The sequence below is a fragment of the Tenrec ecaudatus genome, chromosome 8 (assembly GCF_050624435.1).
Source record: "Tenrec ecaudatus isolate mTenEca1 chromosome 8, mTenEca1.hap1, whole genome shotgun sequence".
Classification (NCBI taxonomy): domain Eukaryota; kingdom Metazoa; phylum Chordata; class Mammalia; order Afrosoricida; family Tenrecidae; genus Tenrec; species Tenrec ecaudatus.
Genome location: NC_134537.1, coordinates 44,934,458 through 44,957,026, shown reverse-complemented (window position 1 = coordinate 44,957,026; position 22,569 = coordinate 44,934,458). Strand labels below are relative to the sequence as shown.

Genomic DNA, 22,569 nt, shown 5'->3' with positions numbered 1-22,569 from the left:
TCCCTCGCTGGCCCCAGGGGCATGTTCTTAATGTATAATGAGTTCTTAGCAATGTATTAATGCTCCCGTATATGGTTTGGATTTTAGGAATCCAAGACCAAAGAAGATGCCAAGGACCCAGGTAAGTCTCAGTCGAGCCAACCCTGACATTCCTGAAACAGGTGTGCTTGCATGAAAGTAAGTGTTTGTGGAGGTCATGCCTCTCTTCCTGACCACCACAGGCAGGGACTGCTCAGCTAGGAGACCTCTTGGGCAGTGTCATCTACATGCCGGGAGCCAGCTGTGCAGAGAGAGGGAGGACACTGGGGGAGTCCCTGGAGTCTCAGGAGTTCAGAACGGGAGGGTGGAAGCAGTTCTCTATGGGACTAGGAGACACCTTGCCCATGAGGGCAGGACGACTAAGTGCCAGGTGATGAATGACCTTTAAAGTCCCCCTTCAGCCCCCGCCCCCTTGTCCAGCTGAGATGACGAAGCAAGAATCTGTGTGATTGATGTGTTGTGCGTCTGGTTGCTATGTCCAACATCATCCAACAACAGCATCGTGGAGGTGCCCTTAAGCAGTAGAACCTAGTTTGTGTGGTTTTCTGAAGAAGGTCCAGATTCTTCAAAGGATCACTGTGCTCTAGGCTTCAGATCTGGGAGTGGGTTACCTAGAGCCCACGGTTTGTTGTTGCAATTCCTAAAACATTCTCTTCTTTTGTAAGTGGCTGCTTCCGTTCAAATATGCAAATATAAAAGCCAGGAATGGATTTTGTAGTTGTATGTTTATTCCTGTACTATTTCCACAAATCTAGAAATCTGTGTTTCTTGTGGTTTCATAGATTTTAACTTGACTCTGTTTTAATTTATGTCTTTAGAGTTGTTACAGAGTTGCTTATACTCTCCAAGTGTATTCTCAGAGAAGCATCCCTCTAATGTACTTCCCATTGTCCCCCCTCTAATGTATTTCCCATTGTCCCCCTCTAATGTACTTCCCATTGTCCTCCCCCTCTAATGTACTTCCCATTGTCCCCCTCTAATGTACTTCCCATTGTCCTCCCTCTAATGTACTTCCCATTGTCCCCCTCTAATGTACTTCCCATTGTCCCCCTCTAATGTACTTCCCATTGTCCTCCCTCTAATGTACTTCCCATTGTCCCCCTCTAATGTACTTCCCATTGTCCTCCCTCTAATGTACTTCCCATTGTCCCCCTCTAATGTACTTCCCATTGTCCTCCCCCTCTAATGTACCTCCCAATGTCCCCCTCTAATGTACTTCCCATTGTCCTCCCTCTAATGTACTTCCCATTGTCCTTCCTCTAATGTACTTCCCATTGTCCCCCCTCTAATGTACTTCCCATTGTCCCCCTCTAATGTACTTCCCATTGTCCCCCTCTAATGTACTTCCCATTGTCCCCCCTCTAATGTATTTCCCATTGTCCCCCTCTAATGTACTTCCCATTGTCCTTCCTCTAATGTACTTCCCATTGTCCTTCCTCTAATGTACTTCCCATTGTCCTCCCCCTCTAATGTACTTCCCATTGTCCCCCTCTAATGTACTTCCCATTGTCCTTCCTCTAATGTACTTCCCATTGTCCTTCCTCTAATGTACTTCCCATTGTCCCCCCTCTAATGTACTTCCCATTGTCCCCCCTCTAATGTACTTCCCATTGTCCCCCCTCTAATGTACTTCCCATTGTCCCCCTCTAATGTACTTCCCATTGTTCTCCCTCTAATGTACTTCCCATTGTTCTCCCTCTAATGTACTTCCCATTGTCCCCCCTCTAATGTACTTCCCATTGTCCTCCTCTAATGTACTTCCCATTGTCCCCCTCTAATGTACTTCCCATTGTCCCCCCTCTAATGTACTTCCCATTGTCCCCCCTCTAATGTACTTCCCATTGTCCCCCCTCTAATGTACTTCCCATTGTCCCCCTTCTAATGTACTTCCCATTGTCCCCCTCTAATGTACTTCCCATTGTCCTTCCTCTAATGTACTTCCCATTGTCCTTCCTCTAATGTACTTCCCATTGTCCCCCTCTAATGTACTTCCCATTGTCCCCCCTCTAATGTACTTCCCATTGTCCCCCTTCTAATGTACTTCCCATTGTCCCCCTCTAATGTACTTCCCATTGTCCCCCCTCTAATGTACTTCCCATTGTCCCCCCTCTAATGTACTTCCCATTGTCCCCCTCTAATGTACTTCCCATTGTCCCCCCTCTAATGTACTTCCCATTGTCCCCCTCTAATGTACTTCCCATTGTCCCCCTCTAATGTACTTCCCATTGTCCCCCCTCTAATGTACTTCCCATTGTCCCCCTCTAATGTACTTCCCATTGTCCCCCCTCTAATGTACTTCCCATTGTTCTCCCTCTAATGTACTTCCCATTGTCCCCCTCTAATGTACTTCCCTCTGTCCCCCCTCTAATGTACTTCCCATTGTCCCCCCTCTAATGTACTTCCCATTGTCCCCCTCTAATGTACTTCCCATTGTCCCCCTCTAATGTACTTCCCATTGTCGCCCCTCTAATGTACTTCCCATTGTTCTCCCTCTAATGTACTTCCCATTGTCCTAAGGAGTGTAGACACATTTCCTAACTTGCTTTTACCTAGCCCTGGCTCTAATGATAGTAACCAAATGCTCGGAATGTTAAAGCTACATTTCATTTTTAATTAAATAAAGCTAAAGGATCTTTCATTATCTGCTTTCCCACCTGCAGACCATTTTACTGGGACATCAGGATATGATCCCATTCAATAGTTCAGCCATAGCAAGCAGTGCTGGACAATCTCTACCACAATCTGTTTCCAAACAGCTTCTTCCTTCTGGTCCTCCTTGATGTCAGCACCCCATTAATACCCCCTCCCGAGATCTATTGTCTCTATAGATTCGCCCATCTTGGGTTTCACATACAAAAACCCCCAGAAAAATACAAAACAGAATCAAGAAGGCTACCAACAATAACAAAACACAACATAAATAAACTGTAATTAAAAAACAACAAAAAATCCAGATCAAGCTCAAAGTGTATCAAAAGGGAAGTCAAATGACAAAGTTTTAACCCTCCAAGTCCGATTGAACATTTTAATCTACTCTGATTGTTTCTGTAATACTGTCTGTCTGGTAGCATGTTAGTCCCATCCCTCAGGGTCACAGGGGGATCAAGCGAGGCTTAATCCATTCGTAGATCCTGCAAGTGCATCTTGGGCTTCCACTGCCATCCACAACCTTCTGCACACCAGAATTTCACAATTTAAGGTCCTATACCATTCCCTCCTTCGGATTTGGATTATATAATTTACAATCCTAGGATCACGAATGTTGATGTGCTTCTTCCATGTGGGTTTATTTGATGTTTCACTTAGATGACTGCTTGTTTGAAAACAAGCCTTTAAGACCCCATATGTTATTCTTTCTGATGGCTGGGTGCCACCTTATTTCTTCATTACACTTTGCTGTCTCATCCACATCTTCCATGTCTCCTTCTGGAGGGCGAGTTGGAGCAGGGCCACATTGTGAGAACTAGTTGTTCTTAGATTGAAGCTAGGATTCAGTGCAAACCCCAAATCCATTCTTAAATTGTTTTCTATCTCCCCCTGGTTCACCTTAGAGACATCTTTGTTGTTTTAAATGATCTTATCGATCATTTCTCTGGAGCATAAGGTCATTTCTGTTTATCGTGTCATTGATTTAGCCCATGCTAATGTATTTAAAACATAATTAAGAAAGGGTGATGAAACAAGTGTAGGCTAACTGCAAATCACAAAACACGGATTATTGACTTGCACCGATTAAATCCTTACATGACTGGACACTATTTACACAAACAATGGAAGTTGGTGGTCAGGCAAAGCTTACAATAATATTCACTAGCAATGTCAGACACAGATCTGCCAGAATAATACATATCAAATCTGCTTTTATTTGAGCTAATAAAGACATTGGGAAGGCCAGAAGGCAATGTCTTGTAAGAACTTACTCAGCTAAAACCTCAGTAGGCAACATAACATCTTGTATTCCCTTTTCCCTGCCTAGGCGCAGACATGTCTAAAGAGCTGGCTACAAAACTCTCTCTTAAAGAAAGAGGTGAAAACATGGAAGCTGCTCCAGAAGAATGTGAAAATGCTTTGTCTTTGATTGCATTTGAAAATCTGAAGAAACATGTGAATGACATCATGGTAATATTGTTAGTGGAGAACATGAGTGGACTGTCAGAAAAGAATAACGACTTTCAAGTGGAATTAATCCGAGATCTGGATCTTGCTGTTGTTACTTTTCAAAGACCGATAGGTAAGAGCAAGTGACACTTCGCTGGCCAGTATTTGAGACCAAGTCCTGGGAGTGCAGTGGGTAAAGACTGGGCGGGCCACAGAAGCCTTCGAGCCCACTGAGCACTTCAGAGGAGGAAGAAGAGGCAGTCTGTTTCTGTAAAGTCCCCCACGAGCCATTGCTATTCTGCCTGAGTGTATGAGTCAGAATTGGTTTGATGGCAAGTGGCTTGGGACTTGGAATATCTTGATAATGTGCCATCCCTGGACATTTGACTATTTCTAATAACTCATAAGAGGACCTCAACTTTATATGGGTGCTTTTTAAGTTATTTTGAAAGAGAACAAAATTTGCTTTGATATATTTAGTACATGTGGCACTGTGGGCGAGGCATTGGGCTGCTAACCAGACCATCCATGGTTCAACCCACCAGCCATTCCGCAGATGGAAGGTTGGCTGTCTGTCCTGTCCAGAGTCAGTCTTAGAAGCCCTAGATGTGTTCCAAGTTGTGGAATCATCATTTTCACCTATCTTGTTTCCTTCAGAATACTCATCGATCAGTATCCCCGGAACAGACGACTGAAAGATAATATAATAGCAAACACTCATGCCGCGTTTGCTATACTAAGCTCATTACATCAATAAACTCATCTGTTAGTGGAAAACATAAGTGGGCTGTCAGCAAACAGCAACCACTTTCAAGTGGAAGTAATGCAACATCTTGATGTTGCTGTTGAGAGCAGGTGACACTTCATCCTTTTCAAAAACCTTATGAGATGATTATTTTTATCCCCACATCACAGTTCATGAGACAGAAGCTCAGGGGCGCTACTAAATGGGAAAACTGGGATTTTAGCCCAGGCAATCTCTTCTCTCACTCCATATATTTCCTTCACAAATGCAGGGATGAGTACATGCTTCATCTATGAAGTGGGCATAATACTTAATAGAGTTTCCAGGAGGATTAAATGAGATGTTTGAAAAGTGCTTATATATTGCCTATCTATGGTAAGGACTGAGTAAAGGGAACAATTGTATTTCAAATTTATGATGATAAAGGGAAAACCACATGGACTTGGTTTTGCTAACTGATCGAAAATCTTTAGTATCTACCATGTGCCAGTCTGGTTGTTGTGGGTACCAAAAAAAGAAGAAGAGAAAACCACCAATAATCAGACTTGCAGCCTTTGAATCAATTCAGACTCATAGCAATTCTGTAGAATAGGGTAGAGCTGTCCCTGTGGGTTTCTGAGAGAGACTCCAGTTCTTTACAGGAGTAGAAAGGCTCATCTGTCTCCCAAGGAGCAGCTGCTGGTTTCAAACTACTGCCCGCGTGGTTGCCAGCATAATGCTTGTTCACAATGCCACTGCAGTTGATGCCACCTGCCTTTGAGGAAGTCACAGCCTGAGGTGGAGCAGGAAATTCCTATGTGGATGAAATGAGTATGCAAGAGGTGTGAGGATGACATGGTCTCTTGCCCTGCGTGGTCCTCCCTACGGAGTTTATAACCCGGCACTTACAGTTCATCGGATCCAAAAGGCACTATACTCCTTCTTGCCGTTGCTGTTCCCCTGCCTGAAATGCCTGCCGCCCTAGCTGTGGGGTCAACCGCTCTTCTTCTTGTACAACCAGAATAGAGACTGCTTAGTCTGGGAGCCCTCTGTGTCTCCCAGGATCAGTTTGCCCACCTCATTTGATCCCACAAGAGGTAATTGGCTTGCTTTCTAGAAGTCATCCAGGGGGAGGGAGGGAAAAAAAGAGCTGGCTCAAATAGAAAGTAAATGCTTAAAAAATAATGATGGCAACATATGTACACATGTGCTTGATACAATTGACGTATGGATTGTGATAAGAGCTGTAAGGACCCCCAATAAAATGATTAAAAAAAATACGTGATCCATGATGAGTGGGGAACGTCCTAAAGATGAGGCCCTCCCGCACTAGTCTCTGAGCCACTAGGACCCAACAGCACCCGGCACGTGGTCGGTCTGCCGTCAACATTGATTCATTGGAAAGAGACACTTGGGCTGCGCCCTAAAGGACTGACATTTGTAATGAAGAAGGGCATTCCAGCAGAGGACATAGTGTTGAAAAGACATGTTAGAGGTTTCAAAGAAAATGCAGGGTTTCCCGAGGTCATGGCGAGCTTTCGTGACAACATGGCAAATAAGACGAGTGACACGGTACGTTGGACCCAAATAGCAAAAGGTAAGGGAAGCCCCGCCATGGTGTGTAAACACACATGTAAGTCCTGGGACGTGAGAAAGGAGTCAAGTGATGAGATTTGCACTCTGAAGGGTTGGGGAGGCCTGTGACTAGACAAGGATGCAGAATCAATGGGACAAACTAAGTTATTAAAACATTAATAAAATGGGTGTATCCTATTTTATTCAGAAGCTAGGAGGTTTACAGGTATAAGTTTTCATATAGGAACTTGATTCGTTGGTCTAAAAAGTAAAGTACTTAACTTGTCCGTCTTTACCTTCGTTCATAGTCAGACATGTCTGTGATATCCAGACAGATACTACTGTGATTTTCAAATATTTTTTGTTTGTAGATATCATAAAATTTATGGAGAAGTGTGCCACCTATCAGAAAGACAAGCAACTTGACTTTTCCCCGAGACTTCTGGAAACAACCAAAGCCATCCGAGTTGAAAACCTGCCACCTGGTGTTGAAGACTATTGGTTAAGACTTTTCTTTGAAAATCCCAATCACGGAGGAGGAAGAGTTGAGAGTGTTCAAATCCTTCCTCAAGAGAGTTCAGCGATAGTTGGATTTTTCGACCGAAAAGGTACGACCTGTTAGTCTGTTTAGATAAATCGTACCAGGCAGAAATGATGTTGTGTGGTTAGGTGCCGTTGATTTGCCTCCACAACTGAGGGACCCCATACACGGAATAAAGCCCTGTTCATTCTGCTCCACACTCACACCTACCGCTGATGGTGGGTCAGTTCATTGCTGCCACTGTGTCAGTGCATCTCCCGGAGGGTCCACCGCTTTCTTACTTGGCCAGGCGTGATGTCCTTTTCCAGGCTCTGTTCCCTCCTGATAGCGTGTCTAAATGAGGATGGTGAGATGAAGGCTTGCCACCCTCTCGTCTCAGAAACATTCTGGCAAGACTTCTTTTTTTTTTAAAACATTTTATTAGGGGCTCATACAACTCTTATCACAATCCATACATACATTAATTGTATAAAGTATATCTGTACATTCTTTGCCCTCATCATTTTCAAAGCATTTGCTCTCCACTGAAGCCCTTTGCATCAAGTCCTCTTTTTTCCCCTCCCTTCCTGCTCCCCCCTTCCTCATGAGCCCTTGATAATTTATAAATTATTTTATCATATCTTGCCCTATCCGGTGTCTCCCTTCACCCCCTCTTCTGTTGTCCGTCCCCCAGGGAGGAGGTCACGTGTAGATCCTTGTAATCAGTCCCCCCTTTCCAACCCACTCTCCCTCTACCCTCCCAGTATCACCACTCACACCCCTGGTCCTGAAGGTATCATCCGCCCTGGATTCCCTGTGCCTCCAGCTCCTATCTGCACCAGTGTACAACCTCTGCTCTATCCAGACTCTGGCAAGACTTCTTGCAAGACAGACGTGTTTCTTCTTCTGGAGGTCTGTGTTATATTCAACACTCAATTGAATTCAGGTGGATTTTACTTATGTGTTCACATAGTACACTGGGAATCTAGTGAACAATCCTATCCACCCAGGGTACGCTGCTCATAATTATGTGCAGTGGTTCTAACTTTAGATGAGACCAGGCACGTGCAGGGTGGTATGGCCACATAGCTATAAAGTTATCTCTTCATTAGCGTCCACCTGTGATGGACTGAGAAGCGCATATGCCTTTCAGAACCTTTAAAATACTGCTGAGCTACTAGGTGATTGTTGTTTAGAATGGTCTTGTGAAAACCATGTCCATCTAAACCTGGGGGAAATGTTAATAAGGGTGTATAGAGCTAGAATGCAAGCTTGCTGGGAGATCCATTGTTGTTCAGCGGCTCCGGGCTTTCAGACACGTTGAGGGCATAGAGATCCTGAGTCTGTTCTTCAGAATCGACATCACACGTCTATGACTAAGAGCCCACTCATTGTGGCCCCACGGAACAGAGTAGAATTTCTCCATAGGGTTTCAGGGCTGTAAGTTTTTCAGAAACAGACTCTCACATCCTACTCCTGCAAAGAAACTGGTGGGTTCGAATTACTGACCCCATGCTTATGCAGCCCAGCACGTACGTAGCCCACTGCACCACCAGGGTCTTCGTATCACGAGTAACGTCGCCAAGTGCGGTCCAGGCAGTTCCCACTCACAGTTAGCCTATGCGCAACAGAATGGACCAGTGCCCTGTCTGCGCCATCTTAAGATTGCTGCTATGCTTAAGCCCCTGCGTCAGTAGCCACTGCGTCAGTCTGTCTCCTTGAGAGCCTTCCCCTTTCGGACTGACCCTCTACTTTACCAAGCATGTGAAAGCGAAGAGGGCTTAAAGCACCAGCTGATGAAGATCAAATAATACAAAGCCGTGTGGGGTGTTTTTAGAGGCCACTCCCCTCTTTGCACGGACTACACTGACTTTGCCTCCTCCCTGAAACGCATTTGTCCCCTGGACTCCATTTGAGACGCGGGCTTTCCCTTTGCTCTCTAGCTGCTGCTTATACTTGCAACTTAACATTTCACATCACCCCTGTACAGTGCACCCACAGGCAGTGCTTAGGAGTGCTGTGATCATCAGCATCCTCACTGCACAAGCGAGGCACAGAAAGGCCTGCTAGGAACAAAGCTGGGATTTGAACCCAGGTAGTCTAGCTCCATAATCCATGCTCTTAATGTCTCCATGTCCCCTACATTTTCCCCAAAGCATCATTTTTCCTTGTGGGGTCTTTGTATTACTTACCATGGGCCACCAATGAGGTCACTTCTAGGGGCAGTTTATTTAAAAATAATTTATTTACAATACTGCATCTTAAAAAAAATCTTTTTATTGGGGGCTCTTGCAGTTTTAAAAAAAATCATTTTATTAGGGGCTCAAACAACTCTTATCACAATCCATCCATACATCAGTTGTATAAAGCACATTTGTACATTCATTGTCCTCCTCATTCTCAAAACATTTGTTCTCCACTTAAGCCCCTGGCATCAGCTCCTCACTTTCCCTTCCCTCACTCCTCCCCCTTCCTCATGAACCCTAGATAATTTATAAATTATTGTTTTGTCATATCTTTCCCTGTCTGGCATCTCCCTTCACCCATTTTTCTGTTATCCATCCACCCGCCCTCTTACAGTTCTTATGACAATCCATTCACCAACTCTACCAAGCATATTTGTACAGCTGTTGCCATCATCATTTCCAAAACATGTTCTACTTGAGCCCTTGGTATAAGCTCTTTTTCCCCTCTCCCCCAATATTGCATCTTATGGATGCTACTAGATATAGATAATATACTTAATTCTGAAATTATTTGGTTCAACCTCACAAAATCAGATTGGAAAGCATACTTTTTATTGTGATTTGGGTGAAAGTTTAGAGAGCAAATTCATTTTCCACGAATAGTTCACACACTGTCTTGTTACTTGACACTCTTTGCAATCACCACAATGCAATGGCCTCGTCCCACCTGCTCCTGTGTTCCCTGTTTCCGTTGCTTCTTCTTTCCTGTCCCTCTTGCCTTCCGTGTAAATGCTGCCCTTGTGATCTGCTCTCGTTAATCATGGTGTGGACCCCTCCCCCGTGTGTTACTGCTCCCCAATGGAGGCCCATCGGGTGCTTGCCTGGACTCTTTTCTGTTCCTCAGCTCGAGGAATGCTGAGCCTGCTCTTCCTGTGAGAACAAGACACTTCCCAGTCTTGCCCATCCTCACGATGGTTAGGTTTGGGCCCAGTGTCAATCAGTCTGACTGAGGAGCTTCCTCTGTTCGTGACCCTCTCCTTCACCACACATGGTGTCCTGTTCTGGGCATGGTTCCTCCTGAAAACACCTCCAAATCAGGATGGTGAGATGCAGTCTCACCTTCCTGGCTCTAAGGAGCCTTCCAGTTATGCTTCCTCCAAGATAGACTAGTTTTGTGTTTTTCTGGCAGTACGTGATCTTTCAATATTCTTCACCAACATCATGCTTCCAATGCATCAAAGCCTCTCTGCTTTTCCGTATCGATTGCCCAGCTTTCACAGGTCTGTGAGGTGATGGAAAAATCCCATGACTCGGGCTAACTTTACCTTTGTCCTCAAAGTGACATCTTTGCTCTTTAGCACTGGAGAGAGAGAGCGCTTGTGCAGCAGATTTGCCCAGTGCCGCGCGTCATTTGACTCTTGGCTGCTGCCTTCGTGAGGGTTGACTGTGGCACCAAGGACAATGACGTTCTTGGCAACTTCAACCTTTTCTTTCACTTACCATGATGTCTGTTGTGAGGCGTTTGTTTTCTCTACATGCCGGTGCACTGCACACTGATCTTCACCTGTAAATGCTGCAAGCCCGTTTTGCGTTCACCCGGCAAGATGGTGTCATCTGCCTGTCTCAGCTGGTCGATGACCCGTTCCCAATCCTGACGTTGCCTTCTTCGTGTATTCCAGCTTTTCAGTTATTTGCTCAGCATATAGATTGAATAAGTACGGGACATGGATACAATCCCTGATCACACCTTTCCTGATCTTCCGCCACGAAGCATCACCTGGTGCCGTCTGCCTAACTGTTGCTTGGTCTATGGACAAGTCCCTCAGGAGCACACGAAGGCTTGTGGCGCTCCTCGTCTTCGCATGGTTACCCAGGGTTTGTTAGGATCCGCACAGTCGAATGCCTCTGCACGGCCCAGAAAATGCAAGGCAACCTTTTTCTGATCTTGCTTGCTTTCAGCCAAGAGCCAACTGATGGCAGCAATGATAGCCATTATTTCACATTCTCTTTGGAGCTGGCTCGGCTCTCTAGCACCTCCCTGTTGTTTGTACGACTGCAACCGTTTGAAATCTTTGGCTTCAGCAATTTTACTTGCACATGCTAGTCATGATATGGTGATATAGTGTTCGCGTTCTTCTGGGTTACTTTTCTTAGGAGTAGGCACAGATGTGGACCGCTTTCAGTGAATTGACCCTGGGACTGTCTTTCAAATCGCTGAGCATAGATTACTGAGGGCGTCTACCACTGCATTCGTTCATTCCAGCCCTTCTAGGTGGTTTTCCATCAATTCCTAGAGCCTTGCTTTTGCCAGTGTCTCAGTGCTGCTCCAACTGAACACTCGAGGCTGAATTCTTTCAATACCCTTGCGTTTCGATTCAGTTTGTCCCTGTCACCAATGCCATATCTTCCAGCTCCTGATCCTTGCTCTTTGTTTTAACTTTTGAATAGCAAACACCAGTAATTATCAATGCAACTTGATGATGTGTTTGACCAATATAGGACTGCAGAAGTTGGTAGAATTTGTCAATGTCTTTTTCATTGGCTTTAGTGGTGGGTGCTGAAGTTTGAATAGTTGCATTTAACTTCTCTTCCTTGTGGCTGTAGAGATATGATTCTGCTGTCGACAGCACTGCCCTTGAGTAATAGATCCTGAGAAGTGCTTTTGGAGATGAGTGTGATGTCACTCTCTCAAATTTATTTTCCTGGCAAAGTAAACCACATGGTTGTCCCATTCAAAATGGCTAGTAGTGGATCATTTCAGCTTACTAATGTGATTTTCATCCATTCCATGTAATTTCTGATATGACTTCCATTTTTCTAAGATTCACACTTCATCCAATCCATGTTCTGTTAATTAATGAATATTTGCAGCTGTTTCTTCTGCCTCACCAGCAAATAATGGTCCTAACAGCTCTGGTCCATCTGCATCATTAATGCTGATCCTACTCAAGGCGGTTCTTCAGTCATATTTTGAGAACCTTTCATCCGAAGGGGCTCATCTGTCAGCACTGCTTCAGACAGCATTCCATTGCAATTCATAAAATCTTCAAGGGCTGACCCCTCTGAAATTGATGGCCTATTCCTTCTTTATCGTCTCTTCTTAGTCTAGAACATCTGCTGAAACTTGTCCACTGTGGGTGTCATCGGTGGCCTTTGAAATACCAGCGGCATAGCCTCCAAATCTAACAGAAGCAGACATACTGAAGACTGCACACCTTGCTCTCCACCTGCACGTGCTGCAATCCCATCCCACAGCACAGCCGCCTGAAACTAAATGGCGTTATAACAAAATGCTATGAAGAATTGCACTCTAACAAGTCTGAAAACCTAGGAGAAATGAACACATTTCTCAGAACACATCACCACCCTGAAACTCACACACACTCACACACACTCACACCCCAATGGTGGGGTTGTCTTACTGAAGTAGAACATTGGCACAAACCTGTAACACAAGAATGGATCATGTCATTGAAACAAAACCTTTCTCCACAAAAAACTCAGACCCAGATAGCTTCACTGGTGGATTCTACCATACATTCCAAGAAGAGCTCACAGAAATTCTCCTGAAACTCTTCTAAAAGATGGAATTCTAAACTCCTTCTATGAAATGGAATCCTGATAACCAAATGAGGCAGCTGCGCCACTAAAAAACAAATAAACTATAGATCTCTTTCTCTCATGAACACACATGTAAATATTCTCAATAAGATCCTAGCCAAAGGAATCCAATAATATCTTCAGACAGACATCCACATGAATCTTAGCTTAGGTTTTTAAAAATTTGTTATTTATTTATTTACCTATCTATCTATGGGTTTATTTATTTATTTTAGCTTGGGTTTTGATCGTCGACATAACCGATTCAGGGTCTAACCTTCCCAGCCTCTGTTTCCTCATTTATAAAACATGCATGATAACAATGGGGTCTATACCTCAAAGGTTGCGTGCGTGGGGGTTAAATCAATTAAACATGTACAGAGTATAGCAGTAAGTAAAAAAAGTGTTGCTACAAGCATTCTAGCTCATGTATATATAAGCTTATCCCGCAGAAACCACGTTTAAACACGTCTCTGTGATCAGTGGATGACTGGAGACAAATCCTTTCAGCAAATCACTTGGCTTAGTCTCATTTAAGGTGTCTCTCAAAAAGGCCCAGGCAAAACAGTGCGTCGGAAGCCCTCAGTTGGGACAGTTAAATTCAAGATAGAGAAGTCACCCTAGAAGATTATGGCAATAGATTTTATGGGATCCCAAGGGATCATCTGGGCATTTCCTTGAAGAACATAGGAGGAAGAAGTTCTGTGGAAGTTGAATACTGCAACGGTGAGCCGAAGTGCGGGAAGAGGGTGCTGAGCGAGTCTTTCCCACGCGACAATGCAACTAGCCCTTCTCGAAGACCGCGAGGGCAGCCCTAGGAGAATCCCATTCAAAGCCTCACCCGATCTACCTTCTAGCCCTGTGCTCGGCCCCTCAAAGAACACAGAAAAGGAATACAGTTTGAGTCCCTTTAAGGTGCTTTGACGTGGTGCAAATTGAAGAGAGAAGGATTTGAGCAATGGGAACCCTGCCTTTAGAAGTGTACAGATCTAGGTGGGACAGGTGTGCATGACTTATGGCTTCACATTTTGATCTTTTTGTTTAATGAAGGTTTCTATGGTTTTGTAGCGATACTTTTTTACTTACCCTTATCCTCAGGGTCTGACCCGTGGTAAGTTATAGGAATGGTTACAAGTTTTCCCCTTAGAAATCTCCACGGATTCGTAGTCATCTGTGAAGGCTAAAATTGTGGGGCTGTACAAGAAGAAGAAGAAATAGTATGATGATTAGAGAGCTTTGTTTTGAGTATCACTATATTCTTGATTCTGGGCAAAACATTATCCCCATGCTTGTCACCAAGCACCTCTATTTCTTAATATGGCGGTGATATATAGGTAATACCAGAAAAATAACATTCACTTGACAGAACTGCACCATAGAACAATCTTGCTGTACTCGAAAATACTTATTCCATTAAGCATGGATGCACACTGCTATCTGACTCGAGAGACACTAGAGGACAGAGCAGAACTGCCCCTGTGAGTTTCCAAAGCTGTCAATCTTTACAGAAGCAGGCTGCCTCTTCTTTTTCCTGCAGAGAAGCAGAGTTTGAACCTCTGACCTTTCAGATAGCAGCCTGATGCTTAACCCGAGGCAGCACAAGGACTCCTTAAACATGTCATAACCAAGCCAAACTCACTGCCATCGAGCCAATGCTGACTCATAGCAACCCCCTGTGGGTTTCTGAAACTGTCACTGTTCATGGGAATAGAAAACCCGGTCTTCTTCCCAAGGCACCGTTAGTGGTTTCGAACTGCCAACCAAGCGGATCACAGCTCAACTCATAACCACTACACCACCAGGGCTCCTGTAAGTAAGGGGCAGCAGTGCACTATGAGGAGACCTGGTGGCACAGCGGTTAAGAACTCAGCTGCTAACCAAAAGGCTATGACCTGAACCCACTAGCCTCTCTCTGGGAGAAAGAGGCACAATCTGATTCCTAAAGATCTACAGCCGGGGAACCCCTTGGGGGCAGTTCTACTTTGTTCTGTAGGGTTGCTATGTGTTGGATTTGACCAGATGGTAATGGATTTAACTTTTCAGGGTGTCATTTTTTTGGTGCAGTGTTAGTAAATGTAAATTGATATTTGAACACATTGGAAGTAGTGTCATTTTCTAATAAAGATTCAAAAACGTAAGTTTTACCCCCTCTAGAACAAGAAAGTTTTTATTGATTTGAAGTATATCACATTGGGATTAATTTATTTTCATTTCTTTCCTTTCAAGTGCTGGACACCATCTTGACCAAGAAACTTATCTTCAATAATATGCCACTCTCTATATTCCCGTACTATCATTCTTTGGGCACGGCCTTGTACGGCAAGGAGAAACCCATGATCAAGCTTCCAGCACCTTTGGAAAAGTCAGTTCCTCTTCCTTTATGGAAGTTCTTACAGAAAAATAAGCACCTGATTGAGGAGATGGACAATAAAATGGAGCGTTACCATTGTGAGCTAACCTGGGACCCACCCAGTGGTATTGTCACCATCAGGCCTGCAGCCACCTTAATCAATCAAGGAAGACCAAGAATCGCTAAGTGGAGTGAAGATGTTTCCACAGCGTTCCAGGCCATCGTCTCTCAATATCAAGTTATCACAATGCAAGTGGACCCCCAAATATGGAACACCATAAAAGATGACTTTGAAGATGACAAGGTTTTGATTGAGCATGATGCAGTTGGGGAGACGGTTACCCTTGTAGGGAACTCGGAGGATGTGCGAAGCATCGAGCCACAAATCAACGCCTTAATAGCAAGCATCGTTGAAAAAGTGAGGAGGGAAGAGCAGAGCCTGAAGGAGAAAATGGCCATTTCTCCAGGAAAATATTCCCTTTTGTGTCTCGGTGGTTTCCTGAAGGGTCTACACACACAGTGTCCAGAGGTAGAGATTTCTTATGATGCCAGTGCTGGGCACATGCTCCTTAAAGGGCCCCAGGTTGATGTGTACAAACTGAAGTGCAACATTCAGGAGCAGGCACACTCCATGTTTCAGAAAAGCCTTCAGGTGCCCTGGGAGATCTTCCAGTTTCTGAAGCAGATAGACAGTGAAGAATTCTCTATGTCTCTCTTCATAGCAAAGGAGATCCTAGCTGTTTATGAGCTAGAGCATGAAGCTGTGCTGCTAACCTGCTGTTCTCCTCAAGGTCTACAAGATGCTGAACAGCAAATGACCAATGCCTTACATTATAAACGCATTGACATTGAGGACAGGGATGTTCTGAAAGATAAGAAATGGAAAGGGCACATTTACAGCTTGCATAAGAAACACAACTCCCCGTCCACCACTGTGACCATCGATGAGGTAACTTCCGACACCAAAGCCGAGGTCATCATAGCGGGCTTGGCGAGAGAGGTCAAGGAAAGCTATCACTTGCTTTTTGACTTTGTAGAAGAAAACACAAAAATCGAGAGATTGATTGAACTACAGTCTTCATTAGTTGTTCAGTACATAAGGTCAGAAAAGAAGCCCATCTGGTCAAAAGTGAAGGCCAAGAAAAACGTGCAGGTAATTTTCAAAGTGGAAAACAAGGGGAAAAGCGTCTTACTAATTGGCTCAAAGACCAAAGTCCTGGAAGGAGTAAAGACTATCCACCAAATCCAGGATTCAATCTGTCTGAAAACCATCTGCATCAATAGTCCGGCAGCCCGCCATTTCTTCCAGGACAAAGACCGCTATTATAAGGGTGAGACCAAGAGGCGCTTTGGTTGTTTTATTGAACTTCAGGAAGATGAGGAGAGGGCGGATGGTGGCCACGCAGCTGGGCAGCATTGCTGTGCAAAGGCTCTCTTGGCTCCTGGAGTCTCACTGCTGGTTCAGCGGGGCGACTTGACCCGCTTTCCTGTAGACGTGCTGGTGAATGCTGCGAACGAGGTCCTCAAGCACGACAGAGGCCTGGCCGGTGCGCTTTCGAAAGCTGCCGGCCCTGACTTCCAGTCTGACTGTGACCACCTGATAAAGGCGAAGGGCCGGCTCCCACAAGGCAGCGCCATCATGTCCAAAGCCGGAAAGCTCCCCTGCCAGCATGTGATCCATGCAGTTGGGCCCCGGTGGGACCTGCTTGATGTCCCGTGGTGTCTGTCCCTGCTAAGGAAAGTAGTGGATGAAAGTCTTAGTCTGGCTGAAAAACACAAGGCCCAGTCCATTGCTATCCCAGCCATTAGCTCTGGGTCGCTCGGCTTTCCTTTGGATCAGTGTGCGGAGACCATCGTGCTGGCCATCAAGGAAAACTTCCAGTGCCACAGGGACGGACGCAATTTGAAAGAGATTTACCTTGTGGATTCATCTGAGAAGACTGTCGAGGCTTTTGCTAAAGTTGTGAAAACTGTATTTAAAGCAACAGAGCCTACTAATACTGTCCTGCCTAGTGCGCCGGCAGCAGCAAGCCAAGCCATGCCGAGAAATGATCCCGGGACCAGCAATGTTCTGGTATCCCCCGAAGGCCTGCAGCTCCACCTTATGAAAGGAGATGTGCAGAATGTGATGGTGAGTGAGTGTCCCTATCCCACCAAAGGCCGGGACCTCCAACTGGCCCCTTGTTCTCTCACCCGGGGCCAAAGATGAGTCCATGTTATAGGCGATATATATAGGCGAGACTTCTGTGCCTCCAGGCCTTTGCCTGGCTATACGAGCTCCTTCCCCATGTAATTTGCGAAAAGATTTGTCCAATTATTTCTAGGAAATGCAAGTATATTGAAATCCGATTGCCAGTAAATGGGAAAGCGTACTAAGACCTAACCTTTGCGTGGCTCTCTATACTTCTTCAGTGTCTGCTCTGCTGGCATCTTGTGGCGAATGTTAGGTGGTTTGGGCGGTCAAATTTATGGGTGATAGATACGGGGAAATTAGCACGTGGAGCAGGCAGGGGACAGGAATCGTGTGAGGCTGCGTGTGTGACCTGGAAAAGGAGGCATTTCAGCACTCCGTACCAGTAGGGAAGGTGGTAGACAAGGGAACATAGACTTGGGGAAGGTCTGGGCTTTCTGCAGGGACAGTTTTCGACTGGCTAAGAGGGTGATCCACCACTTGTCTGCCGGTTTGTCGTACTGTGGTGGCTTGTGTGTTGCTGTGCTGCTGGAAGCGATGTCACTGGTAATTCAAATGCCAGCAGGGTCACTCTAAGTCAGCACTTCTCAACCTGTGGGGGTCGAACGACCCTTCCACAGGGGTCGCCCAGTTCATCACAGCAGCAAAATGACAGTTCTGAAGTAGCAACAAAATCATTTTATGGTTCGGGGGCAGGGGGTAGTCACCACAACATGAGGAACTGTATGAAAGAGTTGCGACATGAGGAAGGTTGAGAACCGCTGCTCTAAGCAGCCAGGTCTCAGTACAGCTTCCAGACGAAGAACAGAAAATGAACAAGGACTTGGCTCCCCACTTGGCGGGGAAGAAGCCACCACTGAAAACCTTATGCAAAGCTTGGAAGCAGTGTCCAACCCTGGAAGCCTCAAGAAAGGAAGCAGAGCACCTCCAGGGCTCTTGGTGGCTCCGTGCGGCTTACCAACAGGAAGGTGGAGGCAGGGAGAGAGGGGGAGGTTCCCAGCACCCTCCTTAGGAGGAGGTCACGCCCACAAGGAGGCACCTTCAGCCTGGGACCTGATTGACAGGCTAGCCTCCATCCCAACGTTTTTTTAATTATTATTATTAATCATTTTATTAGGGGACTTTTACAAATCTTATCATTCAATTGTATTAAGCACACTTGTACATGTTGTTATCAACATTCCCCAAACATTTTCTTTCTACTTGAACCCTTGGTATCAGCTTCTCATTTTCCTCTCCCTCCCCTATGCTCCCACCTTCAGGAATCCTTGATCATTTACATTATTGTTATCTTGTCCGTTGTCTCCCTTCACCACATGTCTGTTATTCGTCCCTCTGGTGAGGGTCTATATATCCAACCTTGTAATGGGTTTCCCCTGTCTACTCCTTCCCCCGCTCCCCACTATTCCCTTACCCTCATGATATGGCTTCTCCCACTACTGTTCCTGAGGGTTTTATCTGTCCTCAATTCCATGTGTTGAGGGCTCTTATCTGTACCAATGTGTATACTCCAGTCTAGCTGGATTTGTAAGGTTGAGCAGGATTTGTAAGGTTGAACTGGGTCACGGTAGTGGGGTGGGTGGAGGAAGCATTCGTCTGGGCTCTTCTGCACCCTCCTTGTCCCTTCCTTGTAACCCATCTGTGGAGGAATATCCAATTGTCTACAAATGGTCTTTGGGGCTCCACTCCAACCTCCCTCTTTCGCGTTGCTGTAATTGCTTGTTTTCCACCCCAACCTTTCAACCTGAGAAAATTATGTAATTACCTCTTCCTCTGCCCACCTTGGGCTGGGGGAAGGGCTGAGGGTGCAGACTTAGTGAATCCCCGTTTGACTCCTACACTGGTCTCATTTGCATTCTACACCTTAAGAGGGAAATTTTAAAAACCAAAAGCTAGAAAACCAAGTTTCCTAGCATAATAGCAAAAATCATAATTCGGTGGAAGTTTCAATCAAGATCTAATTGTTTTATTCAAAAACTATAATCAAAGTCTTATCAACATTGGGTGTTAGGCACCCTCGTTACTTTAAGGGAAATGCAATTGTCTATGTTCTACAGCAGTATTTTCCAGTGTAGGCGACACTGCCCTTGGGAGGCACTGGAACGATCCAGGGGGGCTGCAAAAGCAAATATTTGCACTTGGTCCTGATGATGCGTTATAACACAAAAGTATTTCATTGCCATGGGGGGGGGGGGCGCTGAGATTTTTTTTTTTTTTCCTGAAAAGGGACCAGTAGGTCCGATAAGTTTAGGAATCTATGCCAGGATATTTCAATGAAATGAACTAGATTTTACAAATTTGCCAAATGCTTCACTGTGGTCATCTCTAAGCATCCATTCAAACAGGGCCCAGTGCAATGTGGGGAAACGCAGCTTTAACCTGAACATCCTCTCTGGTCAGCATGTTCCCACAGCACATGTGAAAATGAAGTTTTTTGTTTTTCACAGTCATGGCCAATCCTCCTCCTTTTGTGAAACAGCTTAATTGGGGTGCAAGTTATACCCCACCCCATTAAAATATACAGTACTATTATGGTCTTTACTAAATTCACAGACGTGTGCAACCAGCACCACTGTCCATTTTAGAACTTTTTCTTTAACCCCAAAGAAATTCCATATACACCAGCAGTCACATCCCAGTACGTGCCCCTCCCTCAGGCCTAACCAGGCCCTCATCTAACTTCTGACCAGCAGATGCACTTATGCTACTGACTGAATATAAATGGAAGCAGGTCCCGGGTGCTCTCTCTGTGTCTGTCATCTTCCACTTGGTGTAATGTTTTCAAGGTTTGTCCCTGTCATTATATGCATGAATGATCCATATTCCATGATATAGATTCATGACATTTTGGTTTTCAATTTATCCGCTCATGGATATTTGAAGTATTTCTGATTTTCATTATTGTAAATAATATGGCTATGAACATTTGCACAGAAATATTTGCATAGACTTAATTCTCAATTATATTAGTTATATTGAAGAGTACCAACTGGATCATATGTTAACTTATGTTCCACATCTTTTTTTTAAACGTTTTATTAGGAGCTCATACAACTCTTATCACAATCCATACATACATCAATTGTAAAAAGCACATCTGTACATTCTTTGCCCTAATCGTTTTCAAAGCATTTGCTCTCCACTTAAGCCCTTTGCATCAGGTCCTCTTTTTTCCCCCTCCCCTCTCCCCTCTCCCTCATGAGCCCTTGATAGTTTATAAATTATTATTTTGTCATATCTTGTCCTGTCCAACATCTCTTTTCTCCCCCTTTTCTGTTGTCCATCCCCCAGGGGGAGAAGTCACATGTAGATCCTTGTAATCGATTCCCTCTTTCCAACCCCCTTTCCCTCTACCCTCCCAGTATCGCCACTCACACCCCTGGTCCTGAAGATATCGTCCGCCCTGGATTCCCTGTGCCTCCAGCTCCTATCTGTACCAATGTACAACCTCTGCTCTATCCAGACTTGCAAGGTAGAATTCAGATCATGATAGTTGGTGGGGAGGAAGCATTTAGGAACTGGAGGAAAGCTGTATTTTTCATCGGTGCTACATTGCACCCTGACTGACTCATCTCCTCCCCTAGACCCCTCTGCAAGGGGATCTCCAGTGGCTGACAAATGGGCTTTGGGTTTCCACTCTGCACTTCCCCCTTCATTCACTATGGTAAGATTTTTTTGGTCTGATGATGCCTTATACCTGATCTCTTTGACACCTCGTGATCGCACAGGCTGGTGTGCTTCTTCCATGTGGTCTTTGTTGCTTCTGAGCTCGATGGCCGCTTGTTTATCTTCCAAGTCTTTAAGACCCCAGACGCTGTCTCTTTTGATAGCCGGGCACCATTAACTTTCTTCACCACATTTGTTTATTCACCCGCTTTGTCTTCAGCGGTTGTGTCGGGAGGGTGAGCATCATAGAATGCCAATTTAATAGAAGAAAGTATTCTTGCACTGAGGGAGTCCTTGAGTAGAGGCCCAAGGTCCTTCCACCACCTTAATGCCAACCCCATAAACATAGGCACATAGATCTATTTCCCCATCCTCATAGATATATATTTGCATATGTACATGTCTTTGTCTAGACCTCTATAAATGCCCTTTGCCTCTCAGCTCTTTCCTCTATTTCCCTTGACTTTCCTCCTGTCCCACTCTCATGCTCCGTCCCCACCTGGGTTTCAGCAATACCTCTTCGTTACATTACCCTTGATCATGCCCTATGAGGCCTGCCACACCCATCTCACCACCAATTTGGATCACTTATTGTTGCCTTGTCCCTGGGTTTGTTAACACCACTTCCTTATCCCCCACCTCCTCCTATCCCATTTCCTGCCGGAACTGTCGGTCCCGTTGTTTTTCCTCCAGCTTGTTCATCCAGCCTATCTTATTTAGACAGACCTGCGGAGATAATAACATGCACAAAAACAAGACAGAGCAAAACCAAGCAACAGTATACAACAAAACAGCAACAACAAACCACTGACAAAGAACAAAACACAACACAACAAGAAAGAAAAGCTTGTAGTTAATTCAAGGATTGTTTGTTGGGCTTTAGGAGCATTTTCCAGTCCAGTCTGTTGGGGCACCACGCCCTGGCCCCAAAGTCCACCTTCAGCATTCCCTGGGGACCTTGCCGCTCCATTCCCTTGCTGTTCCGCTGCACTCCCCCAGTGCTTTGCCTCGGTGGGGTGGGATCATCCACATCTTTTTAAAAAATCACTTTTTAAGGTCTCTAACAGCTCTTATCAGAATCCATACATCCACCCATTGTGTCAAGCACATTTGTTCATATGTTGCCATCATCATTTTAAAAACATTTTATCTGCTTAAACGTTTAGTGTCAGTTCATTGTCCCCCTCCCTCCCTTGTGAATCCTTGATAATTTTTTTTTCAATATCTTACACCGACTGCTGTCTCCCTTCACCCACTTTTCTGTTGTCCATCCCCCTGGGAGGGGGTCATATGGCAATCATTGTGATCGGTTCCCCTTTTCTTCCCCCACCTTCCCCTTCCCCTTCTGGTATGGTTACTCTCAATATTGCTCTCGGGGGGTGTATCAGTCCTGGATTCTCTGTGTTTCTAGCTCTTGTCTGTACCCGTGTACATGCTCTGGTCTAGTTGGATTTGTAAGGTAGTATTGGGGTCATGATAGTGGGGGAAAGGAAGCATTCAAGAACTAGAAGAAAGTTGTATGTTTCATCAGGGCTATGCTGCACCCTGACTGGCTTGTGACCCTTCTGTAAGGAGATGTCCAATTGTCTACAGATGGACTTTGGGTCTCCACTTCACATT

General features: G+C 45.1%; 1 protein-coding gene across 1 annotated transcript in view; it reads left to right on the top strand.

Moving 5' to 3' along the window:
• PARP14 (poly(ADP-ribose) polymerase family member 14) overlaps positions 1-22,569 on the top strand; it is a 65,145-nt gene that overhangs the window by 6,387 nt on the left and 36,189 nt on the right. Inside the window, exons 3-6 of the mRNA XM_075556328.1 lie at positions 88-121; positions 4,016-4,270; positions 6,808-7,044; positions 14,969-17,223. Coding sequence (XP_075412443.1) covers positions 88-121; positions 4,016-4,270; positions 6,808-7,044; positions 14,969-17,223 — 2,781 coding nt within the window. The remainder of the gene's footprint in view (positions 1-87; positions 122-4,015; positions 4,271-6,807; positions 7,045-14,968; positions 17,224-22,569) is intronic.